The sequence below is a fragment of the Lytechinus variegatus genome, chromosome 6, assembly GCF_018143015.1.
Source record: "Lytechinus variegatus isolate NC3 chromosome 6, Lvar_3.0, whole genome shotgun sequence".
Classification (NCBI taxonomy): domain Eukaryota; kingdom Metazoa; phylum Echinodermata; class Echinoidea; order Temnopleuroida; family Toxopneustidae; genus Lytechinus; species Lytechinus variegatus.
The window spans coordinates 28,280,055-28,301,274 of record NC_054745.1 but is presented as its reverse complement, the minus strand read 5'-3'; the positions used below and the strand labels follow the sequence as shown (position 1 = coordinate 28,301,274).

General features: G+C 36.0%; 1 protein-coding gene across 2 annotated transcripts in view; it reads left to right on the top strand.

Annotated features, from left to right (window-relative positions):
• LOC121417318 overlaps positions 1 to 12,700 on the top strand; it is a 28,479-nt gene extending 15,779 nt beyond the window's left edge. Inside the window, exons 2-7 of one of the 2 annotated variants that reach the window (XM_041610977.1) lie at positions 3,625 to 3,823; positions 4,667 to 4,738; positions 5,602 to 5,733; positions 6,311 to 6,409; positions 9,262 to 9,353; positions 12,304 to 12,700. In XM_041610977.1, the coding sequence (XP_041466911.1) occupies positions 3,650 to 3,823; positions 4,667 to 4,738; positions 5,602 to 5,733; positions 6,311 to 6,409; positions 9,262 to 9,318 (534 nt within the window). In that variant the 5' untranslated portion in view covers positions 3,625 to 3,649 and the 3' untranslated portion in view covers positions 9,319 to 9,353; positions 12,304 to 12,700. The remainder of the gene's footprint in view (positions 1 to 3,624; positions 3,824 to 4,666; positions 4,739 to 5,601; positions 5,734 to 6,310; positions 6,410 to 9,261; positions 9,354 to 12,303) is intronic. The other variant, XM_041610978.1, reaches the window with a different exon arrangement.
• Positions 12,701 to 21,220: the final 8,520 nt, after the last annotated feature.

Below are 21,220 nucleotides of genomic sequence, written 5' to 3'. Positions count from 1 at the left end.
TAAGATAAGTCTTAAAGAATGAATGCAAATTATTCATGTGAAAATATACGATATTCAATTCGGGACTACATGAATTCCCGCCGACCGACTTACATATTTTCCGATGGACATCATTTTGAAAAGTAAAAGCGCAATAATTTTTATTGTCAACATGGTCACTACATGGTTATAAAAAAGAAACCAAGATAAAGTCTTAAAGAATGAATGCAAATTATTCATGTGAAAATATACGAAATTCAATTCTGGACTCCATGAACTCCTCATAGGGTACAAACAAAAATTGGAGTAAATCATTCCTCTATGGATCCTACATATTATATGTGCGTTTATATCATGTATGTGGAGAGTTAGGGGGAAGGATATAAGAAAAGTTTTGTCAAGATAATGAAGCGAACATTAATTAATTGGGGAATCGATGAGGAAAAGGGAAAGGAAAATATATAGGGATGCATGTGTGAAGGAATAAGAGAATAAAGAAGAAATGAACAATCAAATTTAAGGAGATATCGTCAGATTTTTTTCCTGAAAACCTTAATTAAATTGTATTCACCTTCGTATGAATGTAATCATTACAGGGGAATTTCACCCTGCTTAAAGTATTAAACAAGTCAAGTTTCGTTTTGGTCTAACACCAGATACATGTAGGTGTTTGTACCACACCAATTAGTATTAAAACAGCATCGGTTTGATTCCAAACTGGTGTTGTTTCAATACTTCTCTAGTGTGGGCATACATGTATATAGATTCCGGGCTGGTGTTAAATCAACACCGGAGTTTTTGCAGTGTGTTAAATGAGGTATGGGCCTACAATGTACAGTTACACCAGCGAACTGACTCCAATCCGATCGATTGTTTGTCATTAGTAATAACGTGATAGCTTTGATCGGCCTGGGGTCGGTTTCGTTAATAAGACGTGGGCAAAAAAAAGGGAGAAATACTTCGAAAAGAGTCACGATATTGGTCAAAAACTCCGTGTATTTCTTGAAATATTAATCCTTTTATAATATATTTTCTAGGACAATAGGTATCAATTCTGATAGATTCCATAACCGCAGCCTTCCACATCAAAGCAACTTTATTGCTTTGTGGTTTGTACATTGCAAACTAACGCGCAGTCACACAGAATGACATCAATTTGCAACCGATGAAAGCAATTACGTTTTTTTCAATGACGTCCGATCGGTCGGTTTGGAGTTATTTCGTTTGTGTGACCGCGCCATCATGAATGTATTGATTTCAAATTCCATGAATTTAATTTCACGGTCTCTCGTCATAATTATTTCTGACTTATTAGGGTTATTGTATTCTACTTGGTTATGGGCTTGCTTGCTTGCTTGTTTGTTTGTCTCAGACAAATATTTTGTTTTAGGGTTGCATTCTGAAGCCTTGATGTTGCTTGATTATCAATGATGATGAGGGGTTATCGATCGTTACCTGAAGATATTTTTTGTGTGTAACCTTTATCTGCTGGAGAGTACACAGTGTTCGCAGAGTGTGTTCACAGTGTGTTAACAATCATTTTCTCTGTGTACACACTGTATTTCCATTAAGTTTTCAGTGTGTTATCAGTGTGTCCACAGTGTTGGGTTCATAGTGTTTCACATCGTAGCCATAGCGTGTTCACAGTGTAACCACAGTGGATTCGTGGTGTGTTCAGATCCTGTTCACATGTGTTCACAGTGCGATTTTAGTGTGTTCACATTGTTTTTACAATGTGTTAACATTGTGTTCACAGTGGGTTCACAATGTTTCACATCGAATTCATAGTGTGTTCACAGTGTATTCGCAATTTGTTCAGATCCTATTCATGTGCGTTCACACTGCGATTTTAGTGCGTTCACATTGTTTTTCCAATGTTCACATTGTGTTAAGTGTTTAATTCACAATGATGTTTCAGTGTATCCACAGCGGTTCAGATTGTGTTCACAGTGTTTGTAGTGTGTTCACGGCGTGGAGCACAATGTGAACCAATTTTACACTGTTAAAATGCTCCAATTTAGGCACTAGCTGAATCTCATATTCCCAATGTCCACAATGTGAACACACTGTGTCCACAATATGAGGTATTTCACACTGTAACATTTGATATTTCAACAGAATGAATCACATCTAGTACGCTATGTGAACACACTTAGAACTCGTATGAAGACATGTTCATACTGTGGACACTCGATTTCCAGTTTGCGGACTGTTCACATCATGTTCACGTGATTGACTATGAGTCTGCTGGCACAGACCCCGATACGAGTGTGTCTCCACGCAAAGACTAGCACATATGACACTTGCTGTTTCGCCTTCAGTACACAAGGCATGAGTAGGCTGCACATTCAGACCCTTATCTCGAGTGAAGGGTTTGCACAGCAGACTAGCTGACCATGTGGATAAAATAGATGATTGTGCTCCATACTGTGAACATACTGGGTCAAACTCTGTGGGCACTGTTTCCAGTAAGGAAATGTTACTCCATTGTTCATACTTTAACACTATTTTCTGCTTTAATTATTCATCAAAACCAACTTGACTTTCGTGTGATCTAGCCCTTAAATCTAATCTGTTAAATCTTTTAATATCAATCACTGATCCGCACTGATCAAAACAACCGCGGCATTTAACATGAATGTTAAGAGAGATAATAGTTCAGACAATCATATGTTTAAATATTTCCAGACATAATACAATTGCGCCCATGATGATAATAATCTCTTGAACTGGCGTGAACTCGCCTTGTCTATTTCCGGTTCAATTTCCCATTTACTTCCGGTATTATACCACTCTATTAGTTCGCTAGTCTCCTAATTCCAGCCCAGGATTTGAATGTTATGTGAACAACAAAACCAAACCACACTTTCATATTGTCCCTTTGCTTATGAATGTAAAACAAATTGGCGAAAGAAAAAAAAATGAGTGAATGCTATCTGTTTGAAATCTGATCAATTTATTATCTGGTCGAGATTTCGTGTTAGATTATTTTTATTTTATCCGGGTCTGCTATTCAAGACTGTGATTTCCTGCATAACGTCAAAAACAGGAGCTGCTTACTTTCCAGTGTCAAAAAAGAAAGTTTTTCAAAAAATAGAGACAAAGATAAATTAATAACATGACTTAGAAAATATTGTTTTAGTTTTATCTTAATTTTGATCTTGTCTATTATTGCGGTCTTTATAAACGCGCGTTCGCATACTCCCATTGCAATAGAAGAGGTCATTTACCGCAAATTAGTATGTCCCTATGCTATAGCGAAATGAGTCAAAAGTTTTGAGGGGGTCAGATATGGCATATCAGGGAAAATATTGATTTAAAAAATGCAAGCGAAGCGAGCGAGCCATTTTTTTTTGGGGGGGGGGATTTTGTTACAGAAATCCAATTTGGTAATATATTTGTATATTCAGAAAATACTGTTTCACCCTTCTCTCTTTCTCTTTCTTTCCTTTTCTCGTTATTTTTTCTTGGCCGTGAATTTATTATTTTTTTTGGGGGGGGCAAGCGTCCCCCAAGCTCCCCTTCCCCCATCTTTACGTCACTGTACGTATGATTTTTTTTTACTCTTTTACTGTAACGCCACTCTTTTTGCAGCATCTTCTCATTGTGTTTAATTACAATGTTCCAATTTTTCTTATGATGCAGGTAAATAACAGAACATAACGACATCATGTATGCTGAAACGAAAAGGCGGACTTACTTCCAGATGGGAATATTTCTCGTTGGGATCGGGTTTTTACTGTCCCTCATCGGGGTTTATTACGTCAATGGGCTGAGCTACGTTGGATCAACAGTGTACGGTCTTGCAACGCAGAGGGCGGCAACACTATGGGGAGGAATCTTGGTAAGTTGAGTACTCCAGGGGCCCGTTGCATAAAACTTTTTACCTGAGAAAACTCAGGTTGTTTTTACCAGAGTTTTTGCCCTGTGTTAAAGTCAATGGCAGAAATCAGACTAACCTTAGTTTCCAGTTTTTACCAGAGTTTTCTCAGGTAAAAAGTTTTATGCAACGGGCCCCTGGCGGACGTTTCATGAAAGGACTTGTCGGACGTTTTATCCGACAAGTCCCAATTTATCCGACAGTTACCATAGGAACAGTGCCTCTCAGCCAATCAAAATCATGGAAAGATGTCAGATCTTACAACTTGTCGGATGAAAATATTAATGAAACGTTCCCGTGATACCATCATACACTTTAAAAAGTTTTTAACACTTGTTTAAAAGTGTAAACAAATAGTTATTAGCGTGAATGCTTTAAACTAGGGATACACCGAAAGCGAATCAGCTGTGAAGTCATCCGAATACACATATTCTGGTGGTTTCGAGAGTATTCTGTTCTCCGCGAATGCGAGAAAATTCGGGAGGGATTCGGGAACATTCGAAACCATCTGAATCAGGCAGTTTTCGGGCAGAATCGGTCTGAATTTATTCGGGAGTATTCGGTTTTGGTGTAACCCTAGCTTAAACGACACGCTTAAAAAAAATTAACAACTCTACAGTGTATTTGTCATCTGAGCAATATCGGGACACTTTTTTTTTATTCAAATCAACATGAAACAAGGATCAAAATGTTAGAAACATGAGTTCTGTATCTTCTTTATCAATTTTGTAATTTAAGTTACCTTTTATCCCTTTTAAGTTCGCGCCTCTTTGTGATTTCCTTTGTTTTCTTTATCATAATGAACAGCTTGTCTGTCTTGCCCTGAGGAACGTCACACTTGGTCATCCTAACAACAGATTCGCAACAGATTCCATGTGGGTAAGTAAGAACAATGGGAGGAGGAATATGACGGTAATGGTTGTGATGGTGGTGAATGATGGGGATGATGATAATGATTTTGATGATGATTTTGATGATGATGATGATGATTTTGATGATGTTGATGATGAATTTGATGATGATGATGCTGTTGATGATGATGATTTTGATGATGATGATGATTTATGATGATGATGGTGGTGATGGTGATGATAAGGATGACAATGATGATGATGGTGGTGGTGGTGATGATGATGATGATGATAATAGATGATGAGGATGGTGATGATGATTTATGATGATGATGACGGTGATGATGTTGATAAGGATGACAATGAAGATGATGGTGATGATGATGATGATGATGATGATTATGATGGTGATGATGATGATTATGATGGATGATGATGATGGCCGGGATGATGATTAGGATGACGACGATCATTATGATGATGGTTATGATAATTGTGGTGATGAATATTTTAAAAAGAAGTGGAGTTGGGGAAGGAGGATGAGAAAGAGGAAGAGCGGGAAAGGGGAAAAGGCGAAGATGAGGAAGAGGAGGAGGAGGAGAAGTAGAAAAGATGAAAACGAAAAGAGGAAGAAGAAGGAGGAGGAGCCAAGGAGGAGAAGTAGGAAAAGATGAAAATGAAGAAGAGGAGGAAGAAGAAGAAGATGATGAGGAAGAAAAGTAGGAGAAGAAGAAGAAATAGAAGAGGCGGAGGAGAAAAAGAGAGAAAAGAGAGGAAATTCGGATTTTGACAGATCCACCAATGTTGCCCAGAAAAAGTGCCATAAGAAGTCGAAGAGATTATAAAATTCAGTTTACGCTTAAATTTTTTAACCCTCTTTTTTTCTTCCAGGATACATTTTCAGCGATCTTCACCAATCTGTTGGCATTCCTCATCTCTGGTGCTGTAGTAGGAGTCACTCTTTGGGCTCACATTGACTTTCTGAGGAATGTAGATATCTCAACACTTGAGGGCAGCACAGAGGTATATCCCTCCACCCCCCCCCCCCCCTCCCACTCTCTCTTTCTTTCTCTCCATCCTCTCTACCAGGGGCGGGAAGCGGGACTGGAAAAATTGACAGCAGCCCCCCCCAAAAAAAAAAAAAGTTTATCACCCCAAATGTCAGGTAATTGACCAAAATAAATTTGACTAGCCAAAAAAAAAGTTATCATCCCCCTGTCCCCCTCCGCCCCCCCCCCCCCCCCCCCCCCCGGATTTCCGCACATGCTCTCTACCATCTTTCCAATTTCTAATTATTTAGGAGAAAAAGAGGTGAAAGCAATATCGACTGTAGTTATCAAATTGTGATAGGTTTTTTTAAGCATCATAGTTCGTATGAAGAATATCAGACCCTAAATCTGCAGAAATTTCAACCCCTTTTTTGTTATTTCTCAAAGTGGTGGTAACTTGTAGAATTATGTTATGTTGAAACAATATTTTGAAAGGTAATATAGTATTGCTCCTGAAGTTCAGCTTGGGGAAGTCTCTTGGATTTAAATTGATTTACATTAATTCATCCTTCCTAACCAATCTCTTTGTTTCTATATCTCTTTTCCTACAGCTCGTAAATCTGATCGCTATTCTCTTGCTTGGCACACTTGGCATGCTGACGACTATTGTTGGCTGCATAGTAGCTTGTTTCCCCATCTCAGACGGACAGGTAAGAAGAATAGGTGTAACACTAACTTGTTTAAAACGACATGTCCACCCCAACAAGAAGTTGATTTGAATAAAAAGAGAAAAATCCAACAAGCACAACACTGAAAATTTCATCAAAATCGGATGTAAAATAAGAGATTTATAACATTTTAAAGTTTAGCTTAATTTCACAAAACAGTGTTATGCACATCCTGAAAATTTCATCAAAATCGGATGTAAAATAAGAGATTTATAACATTTTAAAGTTTAGCTTAATTTCACAAAACAGTGTTATGCACATCCTGGCTGGTATGCAAATGAGGAGACTATGACGTCATCCACTCATTATTTCTTTTGTATTTTATTATATGAAATATAAAATATTCTAATTTTCTCCTAATTGTCAAGTGATACAATGATTAATTCCTCCCTGAACATGTGGTATTAGCATTGTTTAATACTAGATGGTTCAGTCAAGTTGGTCCTTATTTTCAAATCTATCAAAAAATGAAATATTGTATAATAAGAAATAGTGAGTGATGGACACGATCGACTGACTCAACTAGTTGTGCAGATCACTGTTTTGTGAAAAATAAGCAAAACTTTAAAATGTCATAACTTTCTTATTTTACATCCGAATTTGATGAAATTTTCAGCACTAGGCTAGTTTGATTTTTCTCTATTTATTCAAATCAGCATTTGCCTGGGGTGGACTTGACCTTTAATATCTCCAGTATGAAGTGCATTGTGCGTTTTAACCTGCATTAATGGGCTAACACTGATAGTGTGAACGCCCCCGTGGTCCAGGGGTGTGTGTGTTTTGGGGTATAAATTTGCATTTTTTACCTACTTGTGTTTGCATGTTTTAAACAGTAACGTTTCTCAGTGTTGGTTATTAGCAACATGACTGTAAAAACCGGCTTACTTCACGTAATTATGATACGAGATATTTTTTTTATGAAAGGACGTGATTAATGTTTCAATCAATTCTGCATGACAAAATTTGTTTCATCCGAAATATTTTCCATAGTAGCATTCACACGTCCGTCCTTCTGAGCCAATTGAACTCCAACATTAGATTTGACAACTTGTCATAATTTCAGTAATTAAAGGGATGGTCCAGGCTGGATATATGTTAATAAATAGAGTAAAATTCACAAAGCAAAATGCTGAAATTTTTCTCAAAAAATGAAAACAAATAACAAAGTTATTGAATTTTAAATTCTGTAAAGTTTGTGAAAACAGTAATATGCACATCGTCATCCTTTATTATTGTAATAAAATACAAAAGAATAAGTGGGGATATGACATCATCAGCCCACCTAATGAATATTCATGAAGACATGCCTAGAGCTGTTTCACCGGAATAATGTAAATCTTTAAAATTCAATAACCTTGTTACTTGTTATCCGATTTTGATCAAATTTTCAGCATTTTACTTTATTTATTGAGATATATCCAGTTGGTAAACCAATAAACATTTTGATGGAACTACTCTCATTTCTCACTATCAAAAACACTTTTCCGAAATAGAAAAAACAAGAATAATTGCAAAGGGGGCATCTTTCTTTCGATGCTGAATACAATTCCATAACAACTGCTTGTTTTGAAAATCTCGTATTTCATGTCCGCTCTTTCAAAACAGAATTTTAAACAATCGCATATAAAAATGACATCGTTAAAGAACAAAGTTGATCAATACAATGCTCGTCCGTGCTGTATACACTGTTACTTGACATGCATTGCACTTTTGCACTCACATAATCAGCTATATCTTTTTTGTGTTATGTTTTTTGAAAATTGATTTCTCGATATTAATCTCAATTTGGGTGATTTGACCAGACGTAACCAAACTTAATACATGTAACCCAGCATGTATATATAATGGTGTTTTGAAAAACATATCTACATTTTATTACCCCCTGTATTGTGTTCCATTGCTAACATTTGTGACACATAATTTCATCTCATTCACGATAATGCAGATTCTAAACTACTTTGCATATTCAATAACATTGTAGAAATATCATTGTGTCTAACAATTTCGAACCCATATTAGCACTCAGCTTTGTCGCTTCACAAATCATATTAGGGCCTGTCTGATTTGTATCATCTTTCATTGCCCCCCCCCCCCGCCCCATATACAACCATTAGTTAGTTAGCTCCACGATACAACTTTATAGTTATGTGAATGAAGTAGACCTACTTGAAAAGACGCGTTGATACAAACTGCCTCTTAAAGTAACAGAGTCATGAATAGCTTGATTTGCTCTTTTTCAAGTCGTGAACATTCCCGAACATACAAGCTTAAATCCATAATACATAGTGAAAAGACTCAAACAAAACCACCCCACCCCTTCCACTCCTCCCCTCCCCGTTTCAGGGCAAGATTTTTTTACTTTCCTTATAACCAATTCAGTCAGTTGCATAACTCAAGCCTAGTTCTGTTTATATTCACTTCTCGCCAATTAACAATATGATATCGAAACTAATATGATCCCAAATTATGATAATAATGATAATAACAACAACTACAATAATTATAAAAATAATAACAATAATGATAACAAGAATAGCAATAATAATAATAATGATAATGATAGAAATAAACTGATAATGATAATAATAATAATGAATAATAATAATAACAATAATACTCAAATTATTAAAAGTAACAAAAATTACTATCATTCAAGTAACATGAAAAGGACGTCAAATTTCTGTTAAATATCAATTAAGCAAAATTATGTTTTTGATACAAATTGTATCAGTATGATTTGTCAATTTTATTTGTTGGGATTCATAAAACAGCAATTATTACGAGTTTACAAAACACAAGAAATAAATTTTGATGATTAATTTTCACTCACATAGGCACCCCCAGCCGGTGAACAATACGCAATGGACAACCAGGGGTTTAACAAACACTAAAGAAACAACAACATCCACATGTTACTTAGAGCTGGGTAAGTTAGTGATTATTAACTGATTAATGATGATGGCACACTGACCTTGTAAACGTTAAAAAAATGCAATAATTTTCTCAAACTATATGTTAGGGCCTATACGGTACTTTCTTTTCTATTTCATTAAAAGATTAAAGCTTGCTTATACGTATACCAGGAAAGTTGGAGAAGTTTCCTCGAGATTTGAGTGCTACTTTACACAGCAAAAACTGTGGTGTTAACCGGTGTACATAGAGGACCACACTAGTTATTTTACACCTGTGTTAAATCGGTGGTGTTAGTTTTACACCTATAGATGTTATTACAACACCTATGGTTGTTACATTTACACTCTTTGGTGTTAAGTTTAATCTCTAGGGTGTTATTTTAACACCTCAGGATGTGGTTCTCTATTAACACCAATTGGTGTCAGTTTTAACACCACAGTTTTTACAGTTTAACCCCACCTCCATCTGTCCCGTTCTCTATTGATCCCCCTAGTCACCTGCACCCTCCTCTTTCATACCTATGCGCTATCCCACCCCCCCCCCCCTTTCTCTTTATTTATTTTTTTGCAGGAGTTTCTGCATTTTATGCATAAATCAATAACAAAGGAAAAAACTTGATACAATAACAATGACATAAATGAGTACATTTTTGCGTGACAGTCGAAAAGATAAATAATATTTAAGACTGGAAACTACATAAATGAAGCATATTAAGTTTGGTAGAAATGCAGGGGCCAGCTATAATAAGCAGGTAACTGCTTGAAATAATAGTAGCCATGAGGGACGGCTACATGGGAACCGATATTTTCGATAAATGTCACGAAATAGAAAGTATGAAAGGTTAGATATTTAGCGGGGAGAGATATGATAAAGTTAACAAAAAAATTGCGAGTGAGTGCTAGTGGGTGGGTGCAGGTATTTTAAGTGTACTTAGAAGTAAAAAAAAAATTTTATTGCTTTCTTCCCTCGCCCTGCCCCCTGTTCGTATCCCCCTCCTTTCTCTTTTATCATCCATTTCTCTCTATGTATCATACTCTTGATCTGTATCTCCCCCCCCCCCCTCCATTGCTTGTGTCTCCCACCCCCTTCTTTTTGCATCCTTCTTTCTCTCTCTTCTTTCTCCCTCTCTCCCTCCCTCCCTCTTCTTTTCCTCTCATATATCAACCCCTCCTCCTCCCTTGTACACTGTAAAAACTGTGGTGTTAAAACTGACACCAATTGGTGTTAATAGAGGACCTCACCCTGAGGTGTTAAAACTACACCCTAGAGATTGAACATAACACCAACGAGTGTAAATATAACAACTAAAGGTGTTGCAATAACACCTATGGGTGTAAAACACACCACAATTTAACACCGGTGTAAAACAACTGGTGTGGTCCTCTATGTACACCGGTTAACACCACAGTTTTTGCTGTGTATCAACCCCTTCCCCTCCCCCTCTCTTGCCCCCCCCCTTCCTCTTCTCTATCATCACTCTCAGACTCTCTCTTTCTCTTTCTCTCTCCCTCTCACATGCTTAACCTGGTTCGCATTTATTCCTTTTGAAATAGGTTCCTCTTCATTGAAAAGTCGAGCCTACAAATGCACCAACCAGCAAGCTTGTTGCTTGTTAAAAAAAGTCTCTGCAATGCTAAATGAGAATAGGTAGTCTAGGCATAAGGTTTTCGTTACAGGTCAAGTCCATCCCAGAAAAATGTTGATTTGAATAAATATAGAAAAATCCAATAAGCACAACTGAAATTTTCATCAAAATCGGATGTAAAATAAGAAAGTTATGACATTTTTAATTTTCGCTCATTTTTGCAAAACAGTTATATGCAGATCCTTGTTGCTATGCAAATGAGGGAACTGATGACATCACTCACTATTTTTTTGTATTTTATTATATGAAATATGAAATATTATAATTTTCTCTTCATTGTCCTGTGAAACAAAGTTTTATTTCGCCCTGAACATATAGTTCAGTCAAGTTGGTCCTCAAGTTCTTGTCAAATTTGTAAAAATTGAAACTTTCATTTTATGATTTAAACAATAAAAAAGGGAAATTCAATTTTTTTCAATTTTATTTATTTCACTTCCATCAAACAAAAACAAATTGTATTGAAATTGAAATAGTGAGTAAGGGACATCATTGACTCTCTATCACCGACTTATGCACATCTGTTTTGTTAAAATTTAAGCAAAACTTTAAAATGTCATAACTTTCTTATTTTACATCCGATTTTTTTATGAAATCTTCAGCATTATGCTTATTTGATTTTTCTCTATTAATTCAAATCAACATTTTTCAGGGGTGGACTTTTCCTTTAAATGATCTGCCATTCTGTGGTGATGTAATAAACAGACTTTTTAAAATCCACTATTGTCTTTTAGTCTGTTTATTATCACCACAGAATGGAAGACCATTTAACACCAGACCATATACACAACATAGAGATTCAGATTATATGACGAATGAAAGGGACTCGGGGCATGAATTTTTTTCTGAAACCAATAATCCTTAATTCAATCTGTAACATATTTTAACTCATTCTCATAATATTCATGACCACCTCCTGTTCAGAAAACTTCACTTTTTGTCGGGTTTGGTTGTGGTTTTCATGTCATGTGTAGTTTGTAATGTTTTGGTTTTATAGGTAAATGCATAATCTCCTACAGTTGTTATACACCAAACTTATATGTACAGGGTTTTTTTAACCTTTACTTGATTTATTCCCATTGTTTTCCTTTTGGCAAATTTTTTTTGGCGGAGGGAAGTTGTTTGTTATTATGTGTCTGAGTCATATGCGTGTTATTTTATGTACAATATATCTTTGAAATTTATGAATAATGATTATATTTTATCCTTTTTTCTCTCTCTTTCTCTTTCAATTCTTCTCAATCATCCCCTCATTTCCTCTTCCTATTCTTCTTTTCTTCTTCCTTCCTTCTTCTTATACATCTTATTCATTTCCATGCAGGCGTAAACACACACATACACACAAAAATTCTTCAAACTTTTCTGCTAACTGATCCACCGGGTGCGTGATCTTCAATTTGAAACTACGCCCTCTCTCGGCCGAGCATGCAATAAAATACAACAACCAACGTAGTACCGTCAATGCACCGCGATTTGGCATGCAACTGCCCGTGAAACTCATTCAATTTACCCCGGGCAATTAACGCTGTAGTTGTGAGCATAGATGATGCAACTAGCGAGAGACTGTTATAACAATAAAAACAACAACAGCAACTATTATGGTGTATATTTATAAAAAGAATATGCTTTCTTATAGATAAACCTGGGTTAAAGATATGAAATGAAGATTAAAAGATGATTATGTAAACACTTCTCTCTAAATTCCTTACATTGCGATCAGGGACCAATTCAAAGTTTGTTTTTTCTTTTTTTTTTCTTTTACATCCAGATTTGGATTGAAGATTTCTGTCTAATCATAGATTTATAATTCATTCTTATTCGATTGAAACTTTAAATCCAATTTTGGATTGGTTTCTGACCACAATCTATCAGATTGACTCTCACTCTACGGAATTTAGAGAGTTTTGATTAATAACAGTTCCACTTCTCTGTATAACATAACTGCGGTGTTTTTAATCTATTGAATGCGGTTTATTATTGAAATGTGCGTAAATCATTTGATATAATTTTTTGAAAGATATTGCCATTGCAAATATCAATTTTATAAGATTATTGACATATATAGTTTTAGTGTGTTTCATTATTTATCACCATTAACCCTATTTTGGTATGTCTATTTCTTTATTTTGAAAATTAGATGGTTTTTTTTAGACTTTTTGTGAATAGTTTGAAATTTTTTGTTATATGAACATGGCTAAAGACACAATCACATCATTTCCTTTTGAATGGAATATCAATTGTTTGTATACTGTAAAAACGCTGATCAATTTTAAGCACATTGTTTAAACCCGTCACTCTAATAACTACCGTTTAACCTTTTTAACGACCGTTTTAACTTTTTAAACAACTGTTTGAACTTTTAAACAACTGTTCAAACCTTTTAAACAACTGTTTAATTTTTTTTAAACAACTGTTTAAACTTTAAAAAACAAGTTGTATAAACTTTTTAAACAAGTTGTTTAAAAATTTTAGACAACTGTTTAAACTTTTTAAACTAGTTTTAAAAAATAAACAATTACAACAAGTTTAAAGAACTTGTTGTTAGAGCGACAGGCTTAAACTACGTGCCATTTTTTTTTACTGTATTTTGAGTTGGTTCAGCTGAGCACTGTGACTGCTGCATGTATTTTAAATGGGTATAATTTGTTGTTTAAACCCGTCACTCTAATAACTACCGTTTAACCTTTAAAACAACCATTTTAACTTTTTAAACAACTGAACTTTTAAACAACTGTTTAAACCTTTTAAACAACTGTTTAATCTTTTTTAAACAGCTGTTTAAACTTTTAGAAACAAGTTGTATAAACTTTTTAAACAAGTTGTTGTTTAAAAATTTTAACCAACTGTTTAAACTTTTTAAACTAGTTGTTTATGAACCTCAATTTCATTATTCATCGGATGAATGAAATTATTATTTTTTAAATTGAACTTCAGTTATAGGTTTATCGATACTTCTGAAATATCTAGGTTCATGTTTGAAGTATGAAAATCGTTGGTATTTTAGCACTCTTTTTTATACTGTCATTTTTCTTTTAGGCTTATTTCAGTTACATTATGATGTTTGCAATGTTTTACCTGTACAATATATGTCTGTATATTTTATTCACAGGTTCATACCATTTAGAATTCAATCGAGAATTAATTTCTTGATATCATAAGAAAATGAATAAGTAACAAGAATCGTCGTCACGTGCACAACTCTGCAAAGTTTGAGGTTTGCTCCAAAAAGCTGTGTAAATATTTAAACTCTAACGACTATTATTTTGATTAATTCATGTACAACAAGTCGATTTAATGAGTAAATATTCAATATACAGCAAAAAAAACGTAATTGTATAGACAATTTAAATATTGTATTGGTGTACGTGTAGAACGTTGGTTTGATTTGAGAGAATGTACATTTTCTTATATATTTTTGTAACAAATTTCTTATTTTGTTGGAATATATCATGTATATATTACTATTATGGTTTTGTAGACCACACAGCAATAACTGTGGTGTTAACCGGTGTACATAGAGGACCACACCCGTTATTTTACACCGGTGTTAAATTGGTGGTGTTAGTTTTACACCTATAGGTGTTATTACAACACGTTTTGTTGTTACATTTACACTCTTTGCAGTTATGTTTAATCTCTAGGGTGTAATTTTAACACCTCAGGGTGTGGTCCTCTATTAACACCAATTGGTGTCAGTTTTTAACACCGCAGTTTTTACAGTGTATGTTTCATCGTTTTCACAACAAAAAGAACAGCACAAATAGATTGATGTCTTGTGGCTGATATTTTAAACAAATATTTTGGCATTAAATAATTTTTAAAGGAATGTTAATTTGATGAGATACATGGTCAGGCATGTGGCATTAATTGGAGTTTTTCTCTAAAGAATTGATTTGATGATATCAAACAAAATCCTAAATAATATGATATTTATTGTAAACTTCTTGTATATATTTATATATACAATAGAACAATTTCAGAAATTTTGACATGTTATTCTTTATGGCATTTTTGTAAGCCTGTCGACTACATACCAGATATACGCTCTTTAATTTTACGGAGTCAAATTTAACTCGGAATGACGCTAGCTGGGATTCGACTCTTTCGAGTTAAAGTGACTAAGATTCTTTAAGAATTTGACCCGGAAGAATGTGGCATCAGCTGAAAAATCACTCAACTTGCCGAGTCAAAGTAACTCGGAAACTACTCACTTTGACTCGAAAGAGATTCAACTCCTTGCTGGCGCAATTCCGAGTCAAATTTGACTCCTCGGAAATAGATGGGTATATTAAGGACCATAACTTGAATCCAGAATTTGAAATCAGACTTATGTGAAACATGCATTGATTACATAAAAGATATTTGTATTTGCTTAAACAATGATTGTTCAATACCCATCAAAGCTAAAAAAAACTTGCTGATTGCAAATTGTTGTAATTTCGTAATTGGTAATAAATTTTCAATCTTCAACCTGTGATTTTGAATCCGGGCTTTTTCATTTGATGGTTTTTATTTCAAATCGAAATATGTTCATAGTTTGACGCTTTCGTTATTTTTCTATAAATTCCATCTCTTCTGGATGTTCATGTGGTAAGTAACCTTTATCTTCATGATAATACATTGCCAGATTTTTAAGTTTCATTTCTCCCTTCAAAAATGTATTAAAACATTATCATTGAATAAATATTCACAAAGTTGATTTTAAAATTGCTCTTTCTCTTTATCTAATCATAAGTACCAAAACAAGAATCAAAATAAAGTATACTTAATCAGGACCAAGCACCCCCCCCCCCTGTCATTATGCACCTGCACCCTTACGTTAAGATATGTTAGATGAATAATAATTATTGTTTCTAGAGTTGCCACTCAGTCAAGCTTAGCTAATAGTGGCAACCCCTGCCTGCAACCTAACAATCGATATATATCAATAGAAAATGCAATTATGTTCATTGTTTTGCTTGTCAGTTATACAAATATTATTGTATTTTCTTTGTTAATGTGTTTATGAAAAGTTGTTGCAGAAACCAATAAATGAAATGAAAAATAATGATGAGAAGATGGATAAGGTGAGGGGGCTGCGGAAGAGAGGGAGAGGGAAAGATAGAAATGGATGGAGGGAGAGAGAAAGGGGGGATAGAAGTTACAAGAAATGAATTTGAGAGGGAGAGTGATGAGAGGACGAAAGCCCGGGGGGGCAGTCAAATATATTGCTGTACACACGCGTGACCAAGGAATTTCAAAACACACCCTAAATAAACGAGTATTTCTCTTTGTGCAAATACCCCCAAACAATTTTTTTCGCGGGCTTTATTTACACATTTTGGCCCCTAAACAAGTTGTCACCTGAATATGACCCCGGGGGAAAAAGCTTGGGGGGAAAACATACCCTAAACACGTTTGGTTAGTCTTAAAAAAAGTTTTGTGGAGAAAAAACATACTCTAAATACATTTGACCCCGCGATTGACCATTGACCAGTCTTTCAAAACCAACCTTTTTCTTGACTCTCGGTGTTTTTTTTATACCCTTAAGGAGTCCACGCGTGGCACAGGTCTAATACTGAAAAAAACACCCCTTTAAAACGTTTTTTTTTAGTCACGCGTGTGTACAGCAATATATTTGAATGCCCCCCCCCCCCCCCGGGGACGAAAGAGAGAGAAAAGTGGTGTTGAGATCAGGAAAAACAGATTGGGAACGGGTGATATTGACCATTGTAAATCAAGGAAAGATCGCTAATCGACATACTAAAACTTAAAGGACAAGTCCACCCCAACAAAAACTTAATTTTATCAAAAAGGGGAAACACACACACACATATACATATATATATATATATATATATATATATATATATATATATTATATATATATATATAGATATATATACATTAGGTGTGGGTGATCCTATGTATGGTCAAGCAATGCGGATTTGTTAAAGATGGCTCCATGTACCGTGAGCCGGTGCCTTAATTCTGCCTTTATCTAGATTTTTTTTTAATATTTGGCCAGATTCTGTGACTTCCAAACAATCAGCACACTGCAAAAACTCTGGTGTTGATTTAACACCAGCCCTGAATCTATATATGTCCACACCAGAGGAGTATTGAAACAACACCAGTTTGGAATCAAACCGATGATGTTTTAATACTAATTGGTGTTGTATAAACACCTATTTGGTGTTAGACCAAAGCGAAACTTGTGTGTAAGTTGTTTAACACTTCTCAGGTGTTGACATATAGACCAATTTCACAACGTGAGAGGGCAGCAGACTGGTCGCCATGCTGCGGTGGGCGAATCAACTTTTATAGTACACAAGTCAATAGGGTATTTGGTACATTCGTTCGATTTTTTTTTTATTTTGGACCAATTGAGCAGATTTCTTGTAAGATTCACAATGAGCATTAATCGGAGAAGTTCAGGTCGCAGCTGTGCTGTGTTCAATTGCCACAACAATTGGAGAAAGCTTCAGGATTGGAAGCAAAGTGAATGTGAAATTCACTCGCCTTGGACTCATGAAGCCTGTTTATGTGTGAAGCCGTACTCCCTGCATAGGTTTCCAGGCCGTGATGAAGGAATGCGTTGCCAGTGGATAAAAAACATCAACAGAAAGGACTGACAACTTTCACCAAAAAAGCCATTCAAGGCCCTGTTTCATAAAGAGTTGCTATGATAGCAACTCCTGCTGGAATGGTAACTACCATGGCAAAAGTGAGAATTCTGCTTCCTGATAGGCTTTTATAATAAAAGTTGCCATTCCATCAAGAGTTGCTACCATGGCAAAAGTGAGAATTCTGCTTCCTGATTGGCTTTTATAATAAAAGTTGCCATTCCTTCAAGAGTTGCTATCATAATTCTTTTTTATGAAATGGGCATTCTCACTGTTACCATGGTAGTTAACATTCCAGCAGGAGTTGCTATCATAACAATTTTTTATGAAACAGGGCCCTGGCCCTCTCTTCCCCTTCCTCCTTTCTCCTTGCCCCCTCCTTTTGGATATAGGCCTGCATAAAATGTGGTGGTGGTGTTTTTTTGTGGGTGGGAGGGAGGGGGGATTTATTTGATCATGCTTAGATGGAAATATCAGTCCCTCTCTCTCTCTCACACTATCCCTCTCTCCCTCTCACTATCCCCTTCTCTGTATTACACTATCCCTCTCTCTCCCTCTCTCACACACTCTCTCGCTAGCCACCCTCTCTCTCTCTCTCTCTCACTACCCCCCCCTTTCTCACTATTCCCCTCTCACTATCCCCCTCCTCTCACACATACTCGATCCCCCCCTCTCCCCTCTCTAATCCTCTCTCTCACCCTGTGTTTCGTTCACTCTCCTGCTACTCTCACACAATTTACTAGCAACAAGAAGTGAGCTCCCTGATGAAAACCAACAGCGATTCTTGGTCATCATCAACTCACTTTTACTGACAAAACTAAGGGGAAAAAGTAGCCAAAGTGCAAAAATTCATCATACCTTCATCGGTCAGATATGGCCATTGTCTTACATCGTCTACCCAGGTGTCCATGCTTTATTTTATTGATTTATGATGAAGTTAATGACACAATATCAGAGCTTATCTGTAATCTTTCATTGAATTTGTACACAGAGCCAATCGCGGTTAGCGCACTTGCCCACCGCAGCAATGGCGTCGCCGATAGAGGGCCAAATACATAAACCGGCCGTGAAATTGGTCTATAGATTCCTGGCTGGTGTGAAATCAACACTGGATTTTTTCAGTGCATGATTGGACACAATGTTTCACAAAAACATTTAATAATATATTGACATTGGCGGCGGAAGCCAAAAAAATTAGGGGGTCTACTTGGAATTTTGTGATGGACACATGTAAAAAATTTGACAAGCAAAAAAAAAAATGTTACCACCTCAAATGTTTTGGGGGATCTGTCGCCCCATCCCCTCCGCTTCCGCCGCCTATGATAATTGATAGGTGTCATATTGTTGTCAAAGGAAACCAAAACCCAAGAATAGAAGCATTCTTTTTGGAAATTACATCTTACCTACGCACTGCTGATCACAACGTCATGGGGAAAATATAATTCACACCACTTATGTCAAGGTCGGGAGGGGATAATGTGAAATATGTAAAATAAAGGTGAAAATCTGAAAATTTGTGTACAAAACAAATGGAGAGTTTTCCACAAAATCAGCCATTTTCAGAAGCACGTTTGCTAGTTTGAGGATCCCCATGGAAAGTAGAACAAGACTTTTAAACGTCCATAACTTGCTTATTTCATAACCGATTTTGATGAAACTTTTTTTTTATTTTTCCTTTCATTTTACTCTTTCCAATAAGATTGCTTCTCTTCTTGGGTTGTTGTTTCCTTTAAAGAGTAGAGTTCATGTAAAATAAGGACGCCCACCTGTACTTTAAAAAAAATATGTCAAGTCATTGATTAGGCCTATACTGTCTTACGTTATTTTCAGAAATAGACACAAGACCAATCGTGATAAAAACTGGAATATCGTGTTTGTTCTTCATTCCTTTTATTGACATTCTCTAAAGCCTATACTTTTCTAGGCCTGGAACGGCATCGAGAATTTCCCAATTCGAGCACCGTCATCATCAAAATATCCACAGACCTTGCTTTGATTCAACAGACTGTGAGACCAACGTCCACCAGGTGGGTGTTTCACTTAGGGCATAAAAAAGGATCACCAGTCGTTCTTAAAGTCGCTCTTAACTTACGAACAGCTTTATGAAAGTACGTCCAGCAATATACATGTAGTAAGTTGAGTTGTATATAGTGGTGCAACTTGCAAAGGCGTAGAGTCAAATATTTTGAGGGGCCACAACATGGCGTATGTATAGAAAAAAAATATAAAGAGCCGTGAGAGGACTAAAATTTTGGCCCTTCTCAAAACACAAATCTGGTGATGATATTTCATTATTTTTACACTATATTCAACAGATAATAGAACACAGTTAATGTATTAAAAAAGCCCGCAAAATGGCAATGGACAGCTGGAAGGTCCCCCTCTCCCCTGTCCATTGCCATTTTGCGGGCTTTTTCAGTATACATTAACTGTGTTCTAGAATTTGTTTTGCGTGGCGGTGCAAAAACTCGCCATGGTAACAAATCAAAATAATGCACAATCTCGTCGACACGTTTACCCGTTAGCCAATCACATTGAATGATTGCTGTAGCTTTAAATTGTTATCAGAAATTTATCATCGCAATATGATTTATGAAACATACTCCAAAAGAACTCATTGACGGGCAACGAGTGTATTTCGATGACGATGCGCAAGAAGTTAACGTCATTTTCTTTCTTCAAATGGTTTATAGGGGCCTGATCGTATAGCTGTAGAATCCAAATTCTCTTATCGTGGTCTTTTTTTTCTTCCCTATTCAATTTATTATCTCACTTTTTCCCCTTTTCTCTTCTGTTTTAATAGGCCTTATAATAATACTTGAAAACTTATAGGGGCGCGTGACACCCCAACCCCCGCCGTCGACCGCCCTATAATTAGCCCCTCGTCCAATGGTCAGAGTACGGAGACATATAGTTTTCAATGAACAAAGTTGACATTCTATATGGGTCAGTTCTCACGAAGCGTTGTGATAGTGTCAACGCAAACCCAATTTACGACTGATCCTAATTTGTGTAGTTAAGAGATAAGAATCTTGGATCAATCGCACTTTGAGTTTGATCTTAGTCTATAGAATCTCTTCGCAAGGCCAGGTCCATGGTAAGACCGTGAGCCCAGGGTTCTAATTTAAGAGATTGATGATATTTGGTTAGGCCAGATTACAATCGGGATAAACGAAGAAGAAGATAGGGCTACTACATCTCTGTTGAACAGGGGTCTTTTCACACTTGATATTTCCGCCCTTTCACACGGTAAACAAAAATCGTAATTTGAATGATGATTCCAGTGAAAAATAAAGCTAATGACGAATATTTAGCACATGTGAAACGAAACTGGAACATGATTAGAATCACGAATGCTAATCACAGTTGTGATCAAAATGATGATTCAAGATTAACGTGTGAAAAGACCATTGAATCATCATTGTGATCACTCTGATTAGCGTTCGTGATTCCAATCAAGTCCTAGGTTGGTTTCACACGTGTCAAATATTCGTCATTAGCCTGATTTTTTACTGGAATCATCATTCAAATTAAGTGGAGGTGTGTGGAGCCGAGTGGTCTAAGGCGCCTGACTATATAATTATGGAAAGTCCGAAGTTCGATCCCCGGCGGCGGCACGTATGCAAGGCATTT